Below are 19,839 nucleotides of genomic sequence, written 5' to 3' on the forward strand. Positions count from 1 at the left end.
AGGCAGGAACCTTAAGGGAGGTCTCAGGGCAGGGTTTCAGTAGAACATTCATCAGTTTTCCAGGTGGGACTTTTCAGGGTCCTGGTCTCCACTGATTGGTCAGTGCCAGGGCAGGGAGTCGTTAGTTATTGCATAGGTTCTGACAGCGCCCACCTCGTGTTGCTGCTTTTCTGGGTCTGGAGCTGAAATACAAGTGAGGCCTAGATGTTATCTCCAGGGAGGAGAGGCCTGGGGAGGAAAGGTTACCCCGGAAGTGCGGGTCCTTGTTTCCCAGTTTTGCTCCTGCCAGGCCTTCCCCTCCCTACAGGGTCTGCTCCGGGCTGTAATTAATTGCTTTGCCATTGTGTTTAGCTGTCTGTCTCAGTTTCCCTAGTCCACTGCCCAAGGACTTGTCCTGTCCTCTTACTATCCTGCCTCACTCCTATCTCAACAGCAATGGAAACCTCTGCCTTCCGTTCAGCATAGGAACATGCTCATGTCTTTCCCACTTAAAAAAAAAAATGCAATTGTGCATGCACATTATATGAACACATTACCCCCAAGGGGGAGCAACTCATTTTGACTGAAGTAAATTTGAAAGCCTATCATGAGACAATTCTTGAGCTGGTCTTAGAGTAATTATGGTATCTTACTGGAGAGAGGGAATTTCAGAGAGCCAAGCCAAGGGATCAGACATGCTTGAGGTCTATTGGCTTCTGTGGAGAATGTACTGAAAGGGCTGCCAGGGCAGGGGGCTGGAGTGGGGCAGGTAGCAGAGGTATGGGAGAAGCAGTGTCTAGAAATGCTCAGGCAAAACTGCAGAGGGCTAAGGATGCCATCCGGTGTGTCCTGTGCATACTGGGGACCCCCTCAAGCCTTCAGAGCACAGAGGTACCGTGTTTGTGTCAGAACATCCCCTCTGGCTGCTCTGCAGAGAACGGCTTGCACGTATGTAAACTGAGCAGGAAACCCAGTAGGAACAGAAAGCAATAATCCAGAGTCTAAACTAAGCTGAACTGCTCAAAGGCTTTGAAGAGACCTGTTGGAGGTGGCTTTAAGGGGGGTCTGGAGGCTGTGGGAAGGAGAGGAGAGTTGGCTACACTTGCCCATGTCCACCACCTCCTACCTGCCATAATAGTGAGCCGGACACCTTGGCCAGCTTCCTGCACTCTGCTGATGAGGGTCCCCTGTGCCAGGTGAGCGCAGAGCAGCCCAGCCCTGGACACAAGCTTGTGCTCACAGTTATGCAAATGTCAGTCAGCCTAAGGGCCCTGAAACTTTGCTCAAATGTTTTCAGGAGAGTTAGCCATGAGAAAATATTTATTGATTTGCCACCAAAGTTCCCTAGGGCCCCAGAGCCATCAGGTAGGGCTGGAAAGATGTCCTAGGTCTGTCCTGCCAGCCTCCTGCTGCATCCAGGCCATTAGCTAGACTGCAGGACGTGGAGGGGAAGATGGTCCTCCTCCAAGGTACTGTCCTCCTCGGGTTGGGAGGCCAGGGTGGGGTTCTTCATGGTGCCTGTAAATAGGAGAAAGAGCACTGTGACTTGGCCCTAGAGGTATGTCCCCAGGAGGCAGGCACTAGGAAAACAGGAGGAGGCCACAACTGTGAAGCCACATCATGCCCTGTGGACATCAGGGGATCCTGAGGTCCCCAGCAACCCTTCTCCCTGCCTCCCCCCTTCCACAAGCATTCCTGAACCCCTGCCCTATGCCAGTGGAGGGCCTCCTCCCAGGAGCTTAAAGTCTCTGGAGGTAACAGGCTTTTGCATTAGAAGTGAGAACACCTAAAACTTGCTGAAGAGCTGGAGGGAAGTGAGAGTTAAGTGCTCAGGGAGCTCATAGGAGAGAAGGGACACAAAAGGAGAGAAGGGACCCAAACCATAGGGGAGGCAGCAGATTTGGACAGCCAGAGGAACAGGAAGGGCACTTGCGGCAGATACAAGAGCTAATGCAAAGAACAAGGAGCACTGTTAACGGACTGGCTGACATATGGAGAGGGGTGTGGGGAACTGGTAGGACAGTGGCCTTGCTCCTTGACCTGCATGCTGAAGAGTGCAGCCCTCCAGGGAGTGGGGGCTTAGTGTACTTTTGTCTACACAGAGGAAGAGGAAGCAGAAGGGGATAAACCTGGAGCAGGGAGGCTTGTCTGGAGGTCAGGGTGCAGGCTGAGCAGCCCTACAGTGGTGCAGAATCAGGAGAAGTGGGGGGTGCAGAGGTGCAAGGGGCTGCCCGTGGGGTCCAGAGGACACCCAGCACAGATTGGGGGCTGGGGGAACAAGAAACCCTCAAGGCCTCCCGCCTGGGTGAGGAGGGGGTAGAGTTGCAGTTACCTGGTAGGGCAGCCCCAAGGTTGCTCCTGTTTGGGGATGTCAGCTGGAACCCCAGCAGGCAGTGGGGTGTGGAATTGGGGTGTGGAATGAGGAGCAAGTTGACTTTCAGAATCTTGGCAGTGAAGTGACAGGAAAACAGGACTCAGAATTAAGAACAAAGCAAGGGTGGGCAGGAAACCTATGGGTTTGTGAGGGCCTGGGTCAGGGACCAGAACCTGGGAAACCAGTGGGCTTTGGAGCAGGAGGCCAGAGGAGTCCCCACCACAGGTAGTCATGGGTGGTGCAGGAGGCCATTGTGGGAGGGGTTGGGCCAGAGGCACAAGCAAGTAGAGTGTCTTTGAAAGAGAATGAGAAAGGGGAGGAGGAGCTAGCAGAAAATGAGGTGGGAGTTATTGAAGGTTCCAGGAAGGGTATGCTGTGGACAGAACTAATTCTCAGAACAGGCCTCTGGGTGGGAGGAAGGAGTCACTCACGGTGGGAAGTAGCAGGGTGAGGACAAGGCAGGATACTACCACACTGGCATGAGGAGGATACAGGCCCTGAGGGGCAGGAGGGGCAGGAGCGGCACAGGCAGTGGTTTCCCCTCCCAGGTATGGGGGGCTGGAGGTAGGAAGAGGCTGGGCCCTCGGATCAGCAAGGCTGACCTGGACAAAGCCGGTCGGGGATCCCAGAGATGCCACCTGAACTATGAGCTGGGTAGGGCACCTTCCCTAACTTATTGCCCTGCTGGGTCCCCAGGCTCAGCCCAGGCCTGACACTTGAATGGGCACAAGGTGCAGTAGGTTGAAACCTGCTGGGAGGAAGGGTGAGGATGAAGAGGCAGGAGTGAGGAAAAGCTGAAGGCTAAACCAGCAAGAGCACTAACAGCCTCAGAGGTTTTCCCAGGCCAGCTAAGAGGTGAGGGCAGAACAGACAGTGGGGAAGTGCCACTTTAAGGGGGGCAATTTCTTTAAATGAGTGTAACTGGGGAGTGGCCAGAGCAGAGGCCCTGTCCCAGAACCTCCGTGGCTGTGTGGCCAACCAAACACACACACACACACACACGTGAAAATGCACATGCAAACACATGCACATGAGCATACACATGAGAACACAAACACTGTCTCACTAGGGCTACTCACCAAGGTTGGGCCCTGTAGGTTCCTCAAACACCGTAGGCAGCGTCTGCTCCCAGGCAGCCCAGTTCACTTCCTCCACCCTGAAGGCAACAAAGCACCTCTGAGGCAGCCGGGCCCTCACAGTGCAGTCTGCTTGGCCCCAAGGAGTGCCCTGGCCCCTGAGTGGGTAGACTCAACAGACACTCCGGGAGACACAGGGACTGCAAGGAGGATGGGGTTCTCTGCCCTTCTCCACAGGACACGGGATCCCCCACCATGCCCCTAGTCCTGCCCTTGCAGCTGTCCCCTGGCTTTCAGAGGAGAAGGCTGGTCTTCACCAGCCGCCCTTCCTGGCCGTTCACTCACCTGAAGCACCAACGTTCATCTGGGCTACCATCTGGCCTGGTGCCAACTGTCAGCTTCACACCTGCCCGCTGCTTCTTCCTCCTGCACCACCAGTAGCCATTCTCCATCTCCAGGACAGAGATGGCTTTCTGGGGACAAAGGACACATGAGACAAAGCAGCCAGGAAGCTGTGCCATGCACTTGACAGTATAACCCCAAATCCACTAAGCACGCAGGTTGGAATCAGGCTCCAGTGTTTGATTGCCTGTGTGGTGTTAGGCCCTCAGCGCCTCAGTTTCCTGCCTTACAGTCTGAGGATAATGTGCCTGGTGGTTTGGGGAGGTCACTGTGTAGCTCAACAATTACTTGCTATTGTATCATTACAGGTCCCAGAATTTCACACCTCCAGGTGCACAAGTTCATTTGCTCCACCCTACATGTGTGCCTGCCCACTTGTGTGAGTCAGGTGGGGGCAGAAGTTTGCAGGTGAGGACATGGAGTCTCAGAGAAGATGGGCTTACCCAAGGTGGACAGTGAAGTGGGAATACAGTCCAGCCACCTGGGCAAGGCCTTCCCTACAGAAACTGTCCACACCCACACATGGCCTTGCCCAGGCCAAGAAGCAGCTTTTGCTTCCTCCCCTGTAAGTGGGTGTCATATCAGCCCCCAGCTTCAGGGACCTCTGGTCCCCCGACTTCCCCAAGCTGAGCCAGCCCCAAGAGTGCACAGCCTGCCTGCCTCACCCACCAAATTGACCCATTTAACATGCAGTGAACACAGAATGGGAGCTACGTGAGGGCAGACTTTGTCTTGTTCTCTGTTGTGTGTTTAGAATCTAAAACTGTGTCTATCCCCATGAAGACACTCAAGAAACACTTAATGATAATAACTAACACATTGAGCACCTTCTGTGTGCCAGACACTGTTCTAAGAGCTTTAGATGTATGAGTTTACTCATTCCTCACAGGAACTCAGGACCCTGGATCTGCTGTAAGGGCCCAGCTCAGGAGGGTCCTACCCACTCCTCCCTGGGCCCAGAACTTGGGGACGGGGAGGGGAGCCTCCCAGGGACACCTGCAGTTTCCAGATGCTCCAGCTGTCGGTGGCGACACTGTTGACAGTCTCACTCATGAGGGCGATGAGCATGTTGAGCAGCAGGATGTAGGTGAGCAGCACATAGGCCAGCAGCAGCAGCAGCACAACCCCACGGAAGCGCAGCTGTTCCTGGAAGGCCAGCTCGCCCATGCCGATGGTGAACTTGAAGAGCTCCAGGGAGGCGTCCAGGATGCCACTGTACGAGGCCGAGTTGCCCTCCTTGTCCTCCTCTCCTGCCCCAGGCCTCACTGCCTCTGTGGCATTTGAACTTGTGGGGACCCCTGGGCCCTGAGCCTCCTGGCTCAAGCTCACTAGGGCTGTAGGAAGGTAGAAGGGGGTCCTCAGCCTCAGAGACCAGTGGGCAGACTTAAGGGTTTGCAGGGCAGGCAAGGGATGTGCAGGGGCCAGAGGGGAGCATTTACCTACAGCGAAGCCGAAGAGGAAGACTAAGTAGACAAGAAGGAAGCGGAGCAGGTCCCGCAGAATAACCTAGAACACAAGCACCAGGAGCTGGGGTGGGTGACTGAGCCACCAGACCCCTGCCTTGGCCTTGAGCATGGGTTCCTACATGCATACGACACATACACACGTGTGTGTGCATACACAGGGCCCTGTGCAGCTATACTGAGCCAATGGATCTTTTTAAAATCTACATCAGATCACATAATTGTCCCGCTTCAAACCCCCCAGGTCAAAAAATTAAACATAGAGTTACCATATGATTCAGTAAGCCCATGTCTGAGTATACAACCAAAAGAATTGGAAGTAGGAACTCAAATAGACATTTGTACACTCCAAACTTCATAGCAGCATTGTTCACAACACCAAAGGGTGGAAACAACCCAGGTGTCCACTGATAGATGAAAAGATAAACAAAATGTGGTATATCCATAAAACGGGATGTTATTCAGTCTCAGAAAGGAAGGGAATTCTGACACATGTTACAGCATGGATGAATCTTGAGAATATTATGCTGAGTGAAATAAGCCAGTGACAAAAGGACAAATGCTGTGTGATTCCATTTATACAAGGTACCTAGAATAATCAAATTTACAGAGACACAAAGTAGGCTAGTTGCCAGGGGCTGGGGGGAGGGAGTGCTTCCTGGGGACAGAGTTCCGGTTTGGGGCAGTGAAGGTCCTGGGGATGAAGGATGGGGAGGGCTGCACAGCAATCTGACTGTGCCTGATGCCACTGAACTGTGTACACTTAAAAATGGTTAAAATGCCCCTGGCTGGTGTGTGACTCAGTGGATTGAGTGCTGGCCTGCAAATCAAAGGATCATAGGTTCAATTCCCAGGCCAGGCACATACCTGGGTTGCAGGCCAGATCCCTAGTAGGGGGCGTGTGAGAGGCAACCAAACATTGATGTTTCTCTCCCTCTCTTTCTCCCTCCCTTCCCCTCTGCCTAAATATAAATAAAATCTTTTTAAAAAATGGTTAAAATGATACATTTGTTATGTATATTTTATCATAATAAAATAAAAATATTTTTATGAAAAATATAAATATTGAATAAAAATATTCAAAAATATTTTTTAAAATATTTTAAAACCTTCTGGGCATTCAGATCTGTCACTATGGCCAGCAACTACCTCCCCCCTCCAAACTTCCTCTCCCTCACTCTCCCAGCCTCCTCAATCTGTCTGAAGCACTCCAATGTGCTTTGACCCCTGGCCTTTATCTTTGCTGTTCTCTGTCTTAAATGCTTCTTCCTTGAGTCTGTGCTGAATCATTCTTTCAGGTCTCAGTTGTCACTTCTTCTGAGATGCCTTCCAGACCCCACTATCTAAAGTACCCACTGCCTAGGTCATTCTTCCTCATACAGCCTATGATGTCCTCATTTGTTTTTTCAGTGTCTTCCTTTTCCCTACTAGAATGTGAGCTTCAAAAGAGCATGGACTGCTCTATTTTGTTAATGAACAAAATAGTATATTCCCAACACTTCGAACACAGCCTGGCCCATAGTATGTACCTCCTAAACATTTGTTGAGTAAATAAATAAACACAGACACATCCATATGCCCACATGTCCCAGGGCTCAGGCACATAGGTGAGCTTGTGTGCATAATCTCTGCTTCTTCAGTGGGCAAGGATGTGTGTGCTCCCACGTGGACACTTGCAAACACACATGGGCAGGTATTTGCACACCCAGAGTGCAGGCTGCTGAGAGCAGGTATCTGCACACTCATACTCCTGCTTATATTCATTGAGCATCTGGGTGTGTGATGCACATACTCATGTTCTCCTCTGCCCAGGTTAGCTGCCCAGGTTGGCTTCACCTACCTGCTTAAGCCAAAAGGAGTCCTGCTAGAGCGTGATGTGCAGCCCACCAAGTCTGGTTGCAGTGAGGCCACCCTGACCTCTCACCTTTTGGATCATGACGCTATAGATGCCTGTGTGCTGGAAGCCACGTGTATAGTAAAGCAGGTTCAGCCAGCCCAGTACCAGCGAGGACACAAGCAGAGGCAGGTACCACTCGATGGCCAGGAAACACAGCACCTGAGACAGCACTGTGAGCAGGGCCTGGACCAGGCTGGGTGGGGACAGAGTATGGGTCAGTTTGCAGGCCATTTGGCAAGGCCCCCTTAGCCTCCACTGGCGAGTGATGACCACCACTCTCTCTCCCACTGCAGACTGAAGGGAGAAGTTCCCCACCTCTCTGGGGCTAGGCCCAGTCAGGTCCTGACCTGCACCCCAGGCAAGTTATTTAACTTTTGTGGGCCTCAGTTCCCTTCCCTGGGAAATGGGGGTAGCAGTAATCGCACCTGACTCATAGAGCATTTGTGAGGATTCAGTGAGACAAGACATGTAAAGGAGTGAGGCCCCACTGGTGCACAGGGAAGGCTCAGTAAACAATCTGTAAGGGTGGGAGCATAGAGACCCCAACTGGACAGCTGAACTACTCTCTGGTCCCAAACCCTGGAGCTCTCTGGCCCTCGGTGCTCCCCTCTAACGTCTGCTTGGTGCCCTCTGCTACAACCACCTCTCCCAGGCCTGAGGTAAAGGGTGAGTGAGGCCCCACATACAAGAGCATTTCAAAGTAGCTGTCCACGAAGGAGATCCAGATGAACAGCCGGCGCCTCCAGAAGTACCACAGCTGTGGGGAGGGAGAAGGATGGCAGGGAAGGAGGGGCGTGTGAAACTGGTTCTTCAGGCCACAGCCCCAAGCTGCTACCCCTCACCGCCTGGGTCAGGGCTCCCACTTGTTCCCTGTCTTCTGGCCGTTTGGGGGCCAGCTGCAACTTGTCACAGGAGCTCATAAATTTTGCTGATAGCCAAGAAAAATTAAGACCCTATTTCTGAAAAGTACCAACTCCCACAGACACAGAGACAGTGCCAGGGGCCTCCTGACTCCCTCTGGATCCAGATGAAGAACTCACACACTGCATGTGGTTAAGGGGGGGAGCTTCTTTCCCTCCCTCTCCCTGGCCCCTCAGGGACTACCCTGTGCTCCAGCCAACCTGGATTTGGTGCCCAGGTTCTGCCCCCTCTGAGAGAGTCTCCATGCTGCGCCCCAGCCCTGGGACCTGGGGCAGGGCTTCCAGCTCAGTTCCCTGAGAGCAAAGCGGGCACTGCCAAGGAATCATCGGAGCCATGTGCCACCACATAGGCAACCAGGAAGCATAGTAAGGAGGGTACCCAACCCTGCAGGTAAGGCCTTCAGCTGCCCAGAGGCAGGTCATGGTGAGATCTGCTACTGGCTTTGCCACGAGTGAAGGTACTGTTGTTCGCCCTCTCTATGGCTCCTCCTAGCCAAGTTCTAGGTTTGCTCCTGGGCTGGCTGGGAGCCATGTGGAGTGGGGGAAGGGGAGGAGCCCTCACCTGGCCCACGAGGAGGTAGACCCCCCCAAGCAGAATCAGGATGTGGCCCAGCAGCAGCATGGAGTTTCCAGCTGTCACTTTCATGGGGAGGACGGCCTGTAAAGAGACTCTCAGGTAGGACCTAGTGTCCCCTCCCAACATCTGACCTTCTGACAGCCAGAGCTGAGGGCTGTGCGGTGCAGCAGAGGGAACATGTACTCCCTGGCAGGACCCCTGGAGTCCAGCAGTAGTGAGCGTGGGAGCAGGAGCCAGACTGGCTGGGCCCAGGTCCCATCTCCACCACGTGCAGCCTCTGTGAGGCCAGACACGTGTCTGAGCCTCTCTGGGCCTCCCTCACTCAGCTGTGGGCTGGGATGACAGTTCATCATCTCAGAGGGTTGCTGTGGAGCTGAATTCAGTAAGACATGCCAATAAATCAGAATACCTCCTCACATGCAGTGCACACTATGTATTTTTGTTGTTGTTTGTTCTTTTTTATTTTTCCTGGCACTCAGCGTTAACTGTTACTGTTGTGCCTGCAGTGCTGGCTGCCCCCCGCCACCCCGTCCTTGTCACCAGCTGGGTAGAAACCTCCGAGGATATGCCCCCCCCCCGCCCCCACCCCAACCTTGCCTTTTCCAGGGCAGGTTGGTGGTAGACAACAGCAGTGAAGATGAGCATGTAGGTCAGGTAACACAGGAAGTTGAAGAAGAACCTGGAGAGAAGCAGGTCCCATTTCGCCTGCAGCAGCTTGTTCAGCGGCTCCAAAACCACCATTCGGTGTCGGTGCTGGGGTGCGAATGTGAGAGTCAGGGTACATTCAGCAGGTACACACAGGGGACCCACTCATGTGTTGGGCTCAGTGCAAGGGCTGAGGGAATGGAGGAGAGAGAAGGGAGAGCCCTGAGTGACACCTCCCCACCTGCCTCCCCCCACCTTCATGGCTAGGCAGCGAGGCCCTCAGTAGTAGCCACCAGGACCCTGGTATGATCTCTGAGTCGGTTGAGACTGCAGTGTGGAATGAGTGTGGTCCCAACGGCCAGGGGCAGGATGTGCAGTCACAACCCCACTGGACAAGAATAGGGCAGGTGAGGTCCCACAGACAGCCTGAGTTGTGGCCCCTGCAGGCTCACCGGGCTCCTGCAATGAAAGGCGATGATCTCCAGCACTGAGTTCTCCTCCCAGCTGTCCACGGAGGCCAGGTCATACAGCGACACGCGGACAGGCCCATAGCACCACTCAGTGAACTTTCGGGAAAGGGGCTGGCACGGCCCTGAGAATTCCCGCTGCAGGATGTGTCTGAAAATCTGCAGGGTGGGTCACGTGAGGTTGGCTTGCCTAGCCACCTCCCAGCACTGACTGGGAGTCTGGGAAATACTCAGCATCCTGCAGAGCTGTGGCTGACACTGGCACATGCCCTGTACACACGGGTCCTTCTGTGTATAAACTCTTCCGTACATCCACACATGCTCAGCCAGGGTAGACATTCCCTCCCATCTACCCACATACGCCCAGGCCTGCCAGCCAGCCTGGGTCTTCCTTCCCCACTCTTGCCCTTGGCCTCTTTCCTGAACTCCTCACGTGGCTGAGGGACCACAGTACAGATCAGAGGCTCTCACCTATGCACATATGTGCCCTCAAGTGGTTGGAGTCCAGGGCTTTCAACAGAGCAGAAAGGGCCACTAACCTGAACAGGGTAAGAAGTACCCTGTACTCATTTTCATTTTCACAAATGAAAACCAGAGAAAAGGAAGGGCCAGACTGGGGAGCAGCTGTTAGAGGGCACACAGCAGCCACACAGCCATGCCTCCAGACAACATGGGGAAGTTCCCACACCCCAGAGACCTAAGCAGGAATAAAATAGCAGAACTTCTACTTATGTTTAGACTTTAAAAACTCTTCTGTTCTAAGCTTCTCTCAGGGCTTTGTAAGCTACACAGCCCTGACAATAAGGATAAGCTGGTAAGCCATTTGGGAAAAGGTAGAGCTGGATCGTGTTTACTCTTTATACCAAAATGACTCAAATTTGAGGCACTAAAAATGAAGCTACAAAAGTCTGGAAGAAAATGTGGATATGGGACACACACACAAGGTTATAGATACATAACCTTACAGAAGGATTAAATAACAGCAAAACTCTAAAGGAAAGGATAACTACAACTTGCATAGATAAAAAAATAACAATTCTGTGTGGCAAAAAATACTATAAATTTTTTTAAATGTTGAACTGGGAGAAAATTTTGAACTGTTAGAGTAAACAAAATGTTAGTATGTTCAGTATAAAAGGCACTTACTAATCAAGAGGAAGAAAACCTAATAGCAAGTCTAATAGCAGAATAGACAAGGGTGTGAAAAGATTGTCTCCTGCCCTGGCCGGTATCTCTGCTGGTCAGTGTCATCCTGACCCACCCAGATTACAGGTTCAATCCTTGGTCAGGACACATACAAGAATCAACTAATGAATGCATCAGTAAGTAGAACAACAAATCGATGTTTCTCTCGCTCTTTCTCCCTTCCTCTCTCTCTAAAACAAATCAATAAGTGAAAAAAAAATGTTAAAAAGCTTAAAAAAGAAAAAGATTGTCTCTTAATCAAGACTTTAAAAAAAAGAATCCTTGTGTTTTATTGAAAGTTATATATTTTATTAACCAGTGTCACCACAATAAGTTCAATAAAAAAATAAAAATAAAATAGAAAAGATCCTTGTATTTTATAATAGGATATATTAGTTCAGTAGTTCAGATACAGTTTATCAATAAACACACATATTAAGCCAAGGTTGGTGCGGCTCAATGGACTGAGTGCTGACCTGTGAACCAAAAGGTAGTTGGTTCGATTCCCAGTCAGGGCACCTGCCTGGGTTGCCGGCCAGGTCCCTGGTTGGGGTGTGTGAAAGGCAAACAATCAATATTTCTTCCTCATATCTGTATTTCTCTCCCTCTCTTTCTCCTTCCTTTCCCCTCTCTCTAAATAAGTGAATGAGTAAATAAAACCTTTAAAAAATAAACACACATTTTAGAAAATGTTCTTACTGATAGGAGTATTTGATTGAAAAGTGGGGAGCCTACTGATCTAAAGCAACATGCCAGGCTCTTTCTGCAGAAAACAAAGGGCGAGCCCTGCTGCTTCCTGGACAGGTGGGGAGGGGAAGGGGGCCAGCCGCTCACCTCTATCTTGCCTTCCTTGGCAGCCAGCTTCAGGGGTGTGAGGCCCTGCAGGTTAGGGATGTCCTCCAGCTGCACGGTGGGGCAGAGGCGGACTCCAGCTTGAAGGAGCCTGTCGTACATATGGATCACCAGTGCGCTATTCTCAGCCGAGTTGTCTGCAATCATCACCAGCGCGTGCAGGACCGTGTTGCCCAGTGAGTCGGCAGCCTGCAGGCTGGCAGGCTGGTGCTGGTTCTCCAGCAGGTAGGTGACCACATCCCATTGCTTGGTGCATGCCGCCAGAGAGAGGGGCAGCTCACCTGGAGCAAAGGGGGCAGCTTGGGCCTCAGGTCTCCGAGTTTTCACCTGCTTACTCCTCACATTACTTGGACAGAAGGCCAGGCCTCCTCCAAGCAAGTTAGGTACCCATGGGAAAGGATGGCACCCTGCCTCGGGGTCCCCAGCCCCATTTAAGGTTTCTGTGCCTTCTCCTAAGGGAGGAGAACAGGGGCCAGCCCCCAGGGTCCCCATCTCCCTTCTTTCTCCTCTTCAACAGAGACCAGGCCCACTGCTGCCTGACACAGATGCCTTCATTCAGTCAGTCCCTGTCTGGTTGACTCTTGTCACATACCAGTTTTAGCAACCACTCCCTAACCCTTCAGGGCTCCTTGGCCAGACAAAGATAAACATCTCTTAAGACAAACTTCTTCTGCAGGCAACCTAGTGGTTAAAAGCATGGGCCTCAGGGTCAGACAAGAACGGGTTTTAAGGGCCAGCTCTACCACCCCTTAACCATGTGACACCCCCCACCCTGCCCTCTGTGCCTCAATTTAATCAAGAAAGACTCCTCACCAAAATAGAAACAAGCCCCTTGGCTTTTCTTCTGGAAGAATTGGCCACAGGCCCGGGCATGCACATTGGCACCATTCTCCACCAGCAGCTTCACACACTGCAGGCTCCTCTTCTCAATGGCAATGTGCAGGGCACTGTGGCCTCGGTAGTACTCATCTTTGCACTGGGCATTGACCAGGGGCGTGGGATTGCCAGAGTCCCGGTCGATCTGCAGCAGTGGCAGGATGCAGGCATTGGTCCCATCCCGAAGGTTCAGCACAGCCTTCATCAGGCATGTCTTCCCAGTGGAGCCCTCTGTGGGAGAGGGGGAAGGGAAGGGGCATGAGGGTGCTCAGGCCTGGAGCAGCTGGGCTGCCTGCCAGCTTGTACGTAAGCCCAGGCTCCAAAATGCTCCTTAGGACGATAAAAAAAGATTGTGCAATCATGATGTGGGATATTAAGGCTCCAGTGACTACCATTTCTGCCCTAGAAATTGTTCCTAAGACATAATTTGCCATGCATGCAAAGCCATCCATACAATAATATTTGGAGTGATGTTTGTTAAGTGGCTTCACCACTTAATGTCTCTGTCTCCACAGTCAAGTCACTCCCTTAGCCTCCCTTCAGCTCAGTTTCCCTCTCTGTAAAATGGGAATGCTCCAGGGTCATTGTAAGGATCAAATGAAATTATATACAAAATGCTCAGCACACAGGGGGCCTGGCACACAGTATATTGAGGCAAGAAACTAATTAAATGGCCATTAATAAGAAATTAATTAATGAAATTACGGCAAATCTATGAAATGGAAAACTGCAGTTGTAAAGTGACTAAGTTACAGGTAAATGTACTGAAGCGGAAAGTGCTACAAGATGTAGTTAGTCGGGGGAGAGCACATTACAAATTAGGGTACATGGCGCTACCCCATTTATGTAAATATACACCTAACACATTTAAATAGTTTGAAAAGATGTATTCACAGGGATACAGGATGACAGACTTTTTACAATCAGCTTTATACACTTCATTGCTCTTTGAATCTTCTAAAATGCACACATTATTTTTCTAATCAGCACAAATAATAAAGATATTTATATTTGGGGAAAAGAATGCTCTGAGATGGATAAAATATTAAATATATGAGATGAATATTAGGAAGAAAGAAAGAAAGGGAGGAAAAGATAAAGAAAAGGGATGCATCGAGGAGGCCCACAAGCCCGGGCTTGATGTGGGGGAGCAGGGGCAGGCTGGGAGCTGGTGGGCTGGTTGGAAGTGGCAGGCACAGCCCTGACAGTGAGGTAAGGAGGAGCTCTTGGCTCTGTCAGTAGGGCCCCCGTAGCTATTTCAACAGGAATATCTGCTGCTAAGAACATATCCCTTCAAAAAAAGAGAGAAAGCCCGGGCTGGTGTAGCTCAGTGGATGGAGCACAGACTGAGAGCCAAATGGTCGCTGGTTCAATTCCCAGTCAGGGTACATGCCTGGGTTTTCGTCCAGGTCCCCAGTGAGGGGTGTTCAAGAGGCAACCCCACACCGATGCTTCTCACACTCTCTTTCTTCTTTCCTTCCCCCTCTCTAAAAATAAATAAATTCATAAATAAATAAATAAATAAGAGAAAACACTTGCCCCTTGTCTCCTAAGCATGGTCAAGTACCACCCAGCCTGTACAGTCTCAGCACAGTGGGCAGACACAGAGCTCTGGCCGAAGGGCAGGCCTACCTGTGTACTTTGTGTCAGTCAGGTACTTGGTGGTACGGCGCAGGTACTCTGGCAGCCCAACCAGATCCTCAGGGACACCCCGGGCAACCACACTGAAGAGACGGTCACGGTCAAAGCAGTTTGGGTCCAGCTGGCTGTAGGAATGTGGTTTGTGACTGATGCTATAAAAGAGCCACGTGCCACCCAGAAAGCTCCCCATCCCACAGAACCCTTTCTGGAAGCCCTGTGAGCACTGTGTACCCTGAAGTTCCAGGAGTCCCACAGGAGTCTTCATAAGGGCCTCTGCCCTCCCAGAGCAAACCAAGGAGACCCCAAATGCTCAGAGCCCCAGAAGCAGGGTTGGGGGAACTGTCCCCGGCACTAGTCCACAGCATCTCCATGGCTCCAACATCACAGATGTTTTCCAGCATTGGAGGCTTATTATTTATTTGTTACATGCCTTGAAGAACTCACAACAGGCTCATTATCGTACAGGGTGGGTTTCAGCACAGGAACTTGTCATGGCTCCTGAGCTGGGGACCAGGTCAAGACAGGCCTGCAGGAGGTGCCCACAGACTGTTAGGGGCTGTACATACTGCTGGTCTGTTGGGAAGCTCCCTGCCTGGTTTCAGAAGCTGTAACCCCCCATGGCTAAGGCTGAGTGAGAGACCTTCTGACCATAAGCCACTAAGGTTATCTCCCTGGAGACAAAGCTTATTTCCCTGGCAGGGGCACTGCTTCTGCTCTTTTTACTTCATCTATAACTGGCCCCCAATTCTTGGTTGGTTAGTCAATGATGGGTAAGATTCCCCAAAGGGGGGAACTATCTAAGACAGGCACGATCACATGGGAGGGCCCCCAAGGAAGGACTTCGGGGGCTACAGCAAAAGGGGGTGATGGACCCTCGCCCCTCAGCTTTGACAAAGCCTGAGTTCTCATTCTGTCTGCAAGAAGTCTCCTAATCTCTTGGATGCCTCACTTCCCTTGCCTGACTTCAGCCTGAAACAATGCCGGAGGTGGGTGCGGCCCTGTGCTGGAAAGGGCGGGTTCCCTGGGGCGATCAGGCCTATGAAAGAATACATAAAATCTTGTGAAACCTGCTTTGCTAATATCCTCAATTTAAATGATAAGGGTCCAAGCCTGAAATGAGTTTGTTTCCCCAAAGTTTTATGGTCCCTTAACTCTCTGACCCTGACTCAGAATAAGCCCTCATAGTTTTTTTAATGTTACTTATTGTTTGATCCTTACTGCCTGACAATGACTGATGAGCTTTACCTGTATTCCTGAGCAAATTGAACCCAATAAAAGCCCATTGAAGAGAAGACTTCTGGCCCTTCTCCTTTGAGAGATCAGCCACCTTTCCTCCCCAAGCAGATCATGTCTTGGTAGACTTATTCTCATCCATGGTGGATGGGGGAGCCTTACAGGCAGAGCCCCCCACCCCACTGGTCTCCACAAGGAATCAAGAAAAGCCCCTCGTGCTCTCAGAAGCCATTTGTGGACTGATAATGGAGTATGTGCACATTTAACCCTCACTTTGGCCCCAGGGTCAAGAATCACTACTTTCTCTTTTAGACAAGCAAGGAAATAAAGCAACTTCCCCAAAGTCCTGCGGCATCTCACTAACTCTAGACCCTGACTCTGACCCCAGAGAGACTCTAGGCCAGGCAAACAGAGTTTCTTAGAGACATGTGGGACCAGCACTGAAACCTATCAGATGCTCACTGGACTTTTGCTGAGAAGCCACAGTTCCAGGAAAGGCCCAGAACGGGCCTTACAATTCTTTAGAATCTATCAGTGTCTGGTGACAGGGAAGGGGAAGAGGAAGGGCATGTTGCTATTCACAGAGACAAGCTCATCCCTGGGACCCTCACACCATGACCAGCAGATATAAAGAGACAGACAGCAGGGACTATTTGACACTTTGGGGACCCTCAGATCCTAGCTTCACAACTCCTGTAGAATGTGCCAATCCAGTAAGTGCTGGTGACTCTGATGAGTGAGGGGAGCGCTGGGATCAGTTGGTTTTTAAGCCATATGCACATGACCGGAGGCCACACCCTGCCTCCTCCACACCAGGAAGCTGCATATCTGCCTGGCCTGGCCCGATCCACCATCATCTGCCCAGGAGACCACGTGGCCACAGCATGACCAAGGAGGCTTTGTGGCTGACTAGGGAGTCCTGTGGGGAGTCCACCCAGCAGAAGTGTCTATTTGGACAAGGTATTTCCTTTCTCAGAATGACATCACAGTCTTGGGGTAGGGAAGTCCCACAAGGGCACAGATCAAGACCCTGAAGGGCATCAAAGGGCCCATTCTGCCTGTTGGGCAGGCTACCCAGCTCCTCAAAGCCTTTTACGCATCTTCTCCTGCCGTGGTTTGAACCTGCCACATAGTATGAACCTGTGCTGGTTTGTCCTCCAGCACAAACCGTATGGGGGCGCTGGGCTGGGAGGCCATGGCTGGTGGCCACATCCCAGTCATAAGAAGGACAGAAGTCGCTTGCCTGGCACAGTCCCACCTGGACCGTGAGGATTTTCCTGGTCAGACCTCACACTGGAGTGTGCACACTGGTGGTTCACACTGGAGTGCACCACCCCCACACAGGGCTGGAAATGTCACTCCCGGCAAGAGGGGCTCACTCAGTCTGAGGTGGTAGAATCACAGGAAAATCAAAGTGAAAATGACCCCCAGCAGAAGCCTACCATTCACAGTCCCCAGAGTCCACACCCACTAGAAGACAGGTTCAGTCTTGGAGCAGAACCCAGGAGTTCCTGGGACATCTTCACATGTCCTTGCCTCTCCTTGAACTGGAGCGTGGATCCTGCTACTATCTGTCACAGGAACCTTGACAGGGTGGGGGCCAGGTCATAAACTGGGGGATGCAAGCGTCAATCGAGTACTTGGAGCTTATAGAGTATGTCCCTGTGAAGAAAAGCAGAACCTCAGAAGGCGGAAGGCCAAGGATAAGGAAGGTTCTGAAAGGAGCAACCCCAGAGAGCAGAGCAGAGTCCAGCCTATAGGGCCCAGGTGCTAGCAGAGCCAGACTGAGGACCACGCAGGCTGTGGGGAAGGAGCACTGAGTCAGCACCTGTGCTGGAAGTGAGGGACCACCTCTGGCTGCACCCCCATTTGCTGCCTTACCTGGTACCTGCTCCCCTTCGGTAGTTGAGGTTCACTTTGATCTGAGGGGGGAAATTCCGGTCCTCGCCCTGGAATGGTGACTCCATGGGGGGTGGCGCATATCCACTGCCTGGCTGTCTCTTGTCCACATCAGCACCATCTTCTTGATCTCCATCGTATGTCTCCAGCCTGAAGGCAGGAGGGCTGGAGGGCGCAGTCATCCTAATGGGTGGAGGCTGCTCTACCCAGCTGGAACCTCCAAGGAGACAGAAACATCAGAGGCCACTCCTTCCTCCCAGCCCCAGGTAGGAGTAGGAGGTCTGGCTGGGGCTGAAGAGAGATTTAGAAGCTGAGTACAATTAGGCCCACCCACTGTGTGGAGCTCTGCCCAATGGGGTGGGGGGTGGAGGAAGGAGGAAGGCCAAGGGTGAGGAGAGGAACGGAGTGTCTGGCCTGAAGATGGCACAGTGTCCTGGAACAGGGTGGGAAAAGGGGCTCAATAGGCCTGCTGCCACTTTGACATTGTCCCACAGGAAGGGGCCCTGAGCGTCCCTGACTTTCCCACAAGGACTTCCTGATATTGAGAGGCCACAGCCCCTTGTTAGGGGTAACGAATGTTTGCGTTGACAGCACACCCTTTCTCCACGTGCCATTTTGCGCAGTGACAGATCAAAGCGCAGTTATGCGGTGGGGGCAGGGCACTCAGTCTCTTACCACAGGAGGGGCGCTCTGGGGAAAACCGTTGGAAAACCACTGGTCTATCAAACCCCTCGTTTTGCTGCCAGGGCAACTAAAGCTCAAAAAGGGGAAGTAACTTCCCCAGGGTCACTACCTGCTGGCAGAACCTGGTCTAAATCTACCTCACCCTACCATGAGGTTCCTCTTCAGTTCTCAGATCTTCTGGGGCTCACCTATATTTTTGATATGACTCATCTCTGAAGGCATTGGATGCCACCATTCTGTGCCTTAGGGTCTCTAGGGGCTGCAGAGTGGGGAGGGAGACCCCTCGATGGCTGCCCAACCTCCCTGTGACAGGCAGGCCCCCCTCAGGGAGGGGTATTGTGCCAGCTCTGGGAGCTCAGCTGACAACACCATCACATGCTCCCCGGAGCACTAAACCACAGCCTCCGCTGCAAGGCAAGGGGTAAGCCACAGTGGGGAGGGTTGAAAGGAAAAAAAGAGTCAGAGATGGGTGAGGAGACAGCAGGGTGGGAAAGTGGGGCAGGGAGCACACAGAGCACGGAAAGGGAACAGAAGATAGGGGAGTAGAGAGAATGGGATGGTGGGTGGTGGGGAACCACCCAGTCCAGGCCAGGAGTCGAGGTCCTGGGGAACTTCCCCATGGGAGCAGGGGATGCTGGGACCTGGTTGAAGGCTTCAACATGCAGCTTTGATTCACAATCTCTCTGCCCACCCTCGGCGTCCTTCCGGGGACAGACACCATTTAGCCTGGCTTATGCCCCGACCCCACCCCCTTCTGCCTCCTTGGATGCCCCACACAGACCACCACTCCCAAACCTCAGCAGCAACAGCTGTCTGTCCAGCCCTGGTCCCCACCCTGTCCCCACTGGAGCCCCACCTGGCCGGGAAGGAAGGAGCAAAGAGCCCATTTGGGGAACCCGCCCCCATCAGTCAGGCTTGGGGACCCTGTGCCTCAGACGTCCTGGAATTGCCCCCGACTTACCTTGGCCGGCTGAGCTAGGGCGTGCCGCCCCGCCGGCTGCACGTTCGGGGATTGTGGAGCCTCGGCGGCGGCCGGGCTGCGACAGGAAGTGCAACCGGGAGGGGCCACGAGCGCTGACAGCCGGGGAGCCGCAGCGCCTCCCCTGCAGGCTCCGAGTTGCAGCTGGGGGTCCACACCCCAGAGCTTCCACCAGCCTGCTGGTGGGAATCCTGGTTAACTCCCCTGTCAGGGCAGGCTGGCCATCAGGGACTGACGTTTGGACCACTGGCCACACCCTGCCCCCATGGAGACACGCCCCAACTCCCCACCCCCACCCCTATCGCCTAGCTACTGAGGTCCCAGGTGGGGGTGGGGACAGTCAGGGGCAACCCTGGGCGCTGGGGCCTTACCTCTGCGGAGGGCTGTCATAGGTGGGGTGTCTAGCCCTCGTGCACTGACATCTACCCCTCCCCTTCCTCTGCACATGTCTCCTAACAGCTGTACGGCTCTGCCTGGGAATGGGTTGATCCGTCACAGGGCAGAGAAAGCTGGTGTGGATGGCCCCCAGGGACAGGAGAGGAGAGGCTCAACCCAGTGCATGTCCCTGGGAATGCACCCAGCGGTCCACCGAACAGTTTGAGGGGAATTTCCCACCTCCTGGAGTCTCCCCCAAGGCAACTAGCCAGGGCCCATACGACTCCAGACTTCCCTTAGTAAAGGCACTTTCAG

At 52.6% G+C, this 19,839-nt stretch overlaps 1 protein-coding gene across 3 annotated transcripts; it reads right to left on the reverse strand.

Annotated features, from left to right (window-relative positions):
- Nucleotides 1-1,269: 1,269 nt before the first annotated feature.
- Nucleotides 1,270-19,602, reverse strand: TRPV2 (transient receptor potential cation channel subfamily V member 2). Of its 3 annotated transcripts, XM_036032922.1 has the most exons (15): nucleotides 19,521-19,602; nucleotides 17,469-17,777; nucleotides 14,346-14,479; nucleotides 12,651-12,944; nucleotides 11,820-12,118; nucleotides 9,786-9,959; nucleotides 9,286-9,441; nucleotides 8,674-8,769; nucleotides 7,878-7,948; nucleotides 7,219-7,384; nucleotides 5,271-5,337; nucleotides 4,828-5,165; nucleotides 3,775-3,902; nucleotides 3,433-3,509; nucleotides 1,270-1,497 (listed from the first exon to the last, which is right to left on the reverse strand). In XM_036032922.1, the coding sequence occupies exons 2-15, from the start codon at nucleotides 17,666-17,668 to the stop codon at nucleotides 1,403-1,405; spliced, it is 2,295 nt and encodes a 764-aa protein (XP_035888815.1). In that variant the 5' UTR covers nucleotides 17,669-17,777; nucleotides 19,521-19,602; the 3' UTR covers nucleotides 1,270-1,402. The 3 variants fall into 3 exon arrangements, with proteins under 3 accessions (XP_035888815.1, XP_035888816.1, XP_035888817.1); XM_036032923.1 differs by lacking the exons at nucleotides 17,469-17,777; nucleotides 19,521-19,602 and adding an exon at nucleotides 14,586-15,011; XM_036032924.1 differs by lacking the exons at nucleotides 1,270-1,497; nucleotides 19,521-19,602 and adding an exon at nucleotides 2,951-3,101 and having other exon boundaries at nucleotides 17,469-19,395.
- Between the last annotated feature and the right edge of the window lie 237 nt (nucleotides 19,603-19,839).

The sequence above is a fragment of the Phyllostomus discolor genome, chromosome 8 (assembly GCF_004126475.2).
Source record: "Phyllostomus discolor isolate MPI-MPIP mPhyDis1 chromosome 8, mPhyDis1.pri.v3, whole genome shotgun sequence".
Classification (NCBI taxonomy): Eukaryota; Metazoa; Chordata; class Mammalia; order Chiroptera; family Phyllostomidae; genus Phyllostomus; species Phyllostomus discolor.

Coding starts and splice junctions, on each gene's coding strand:
- TRPV2 (XM_036032922.1), bottom strand. CDS start 17,668: ATGACTGCGCCCTCCAGCCCTCCTGCCTTCAGGCTGGAGACATACGAT. Junction 12,945..14,345: donor GACTGACACAAAGTACACAG/GTAGGCCTGCCC, acceptor CCTCTCCCACAG/AGGGCTCCACTGGGAAGACA. Junction 7,385..7,877: donor AGCTACTTTGAAATGCTCTT/GTATGTGGGGCC, acceptor GTCCCCACCCAG/CCTGGTCCAGGCCCTGCTCA.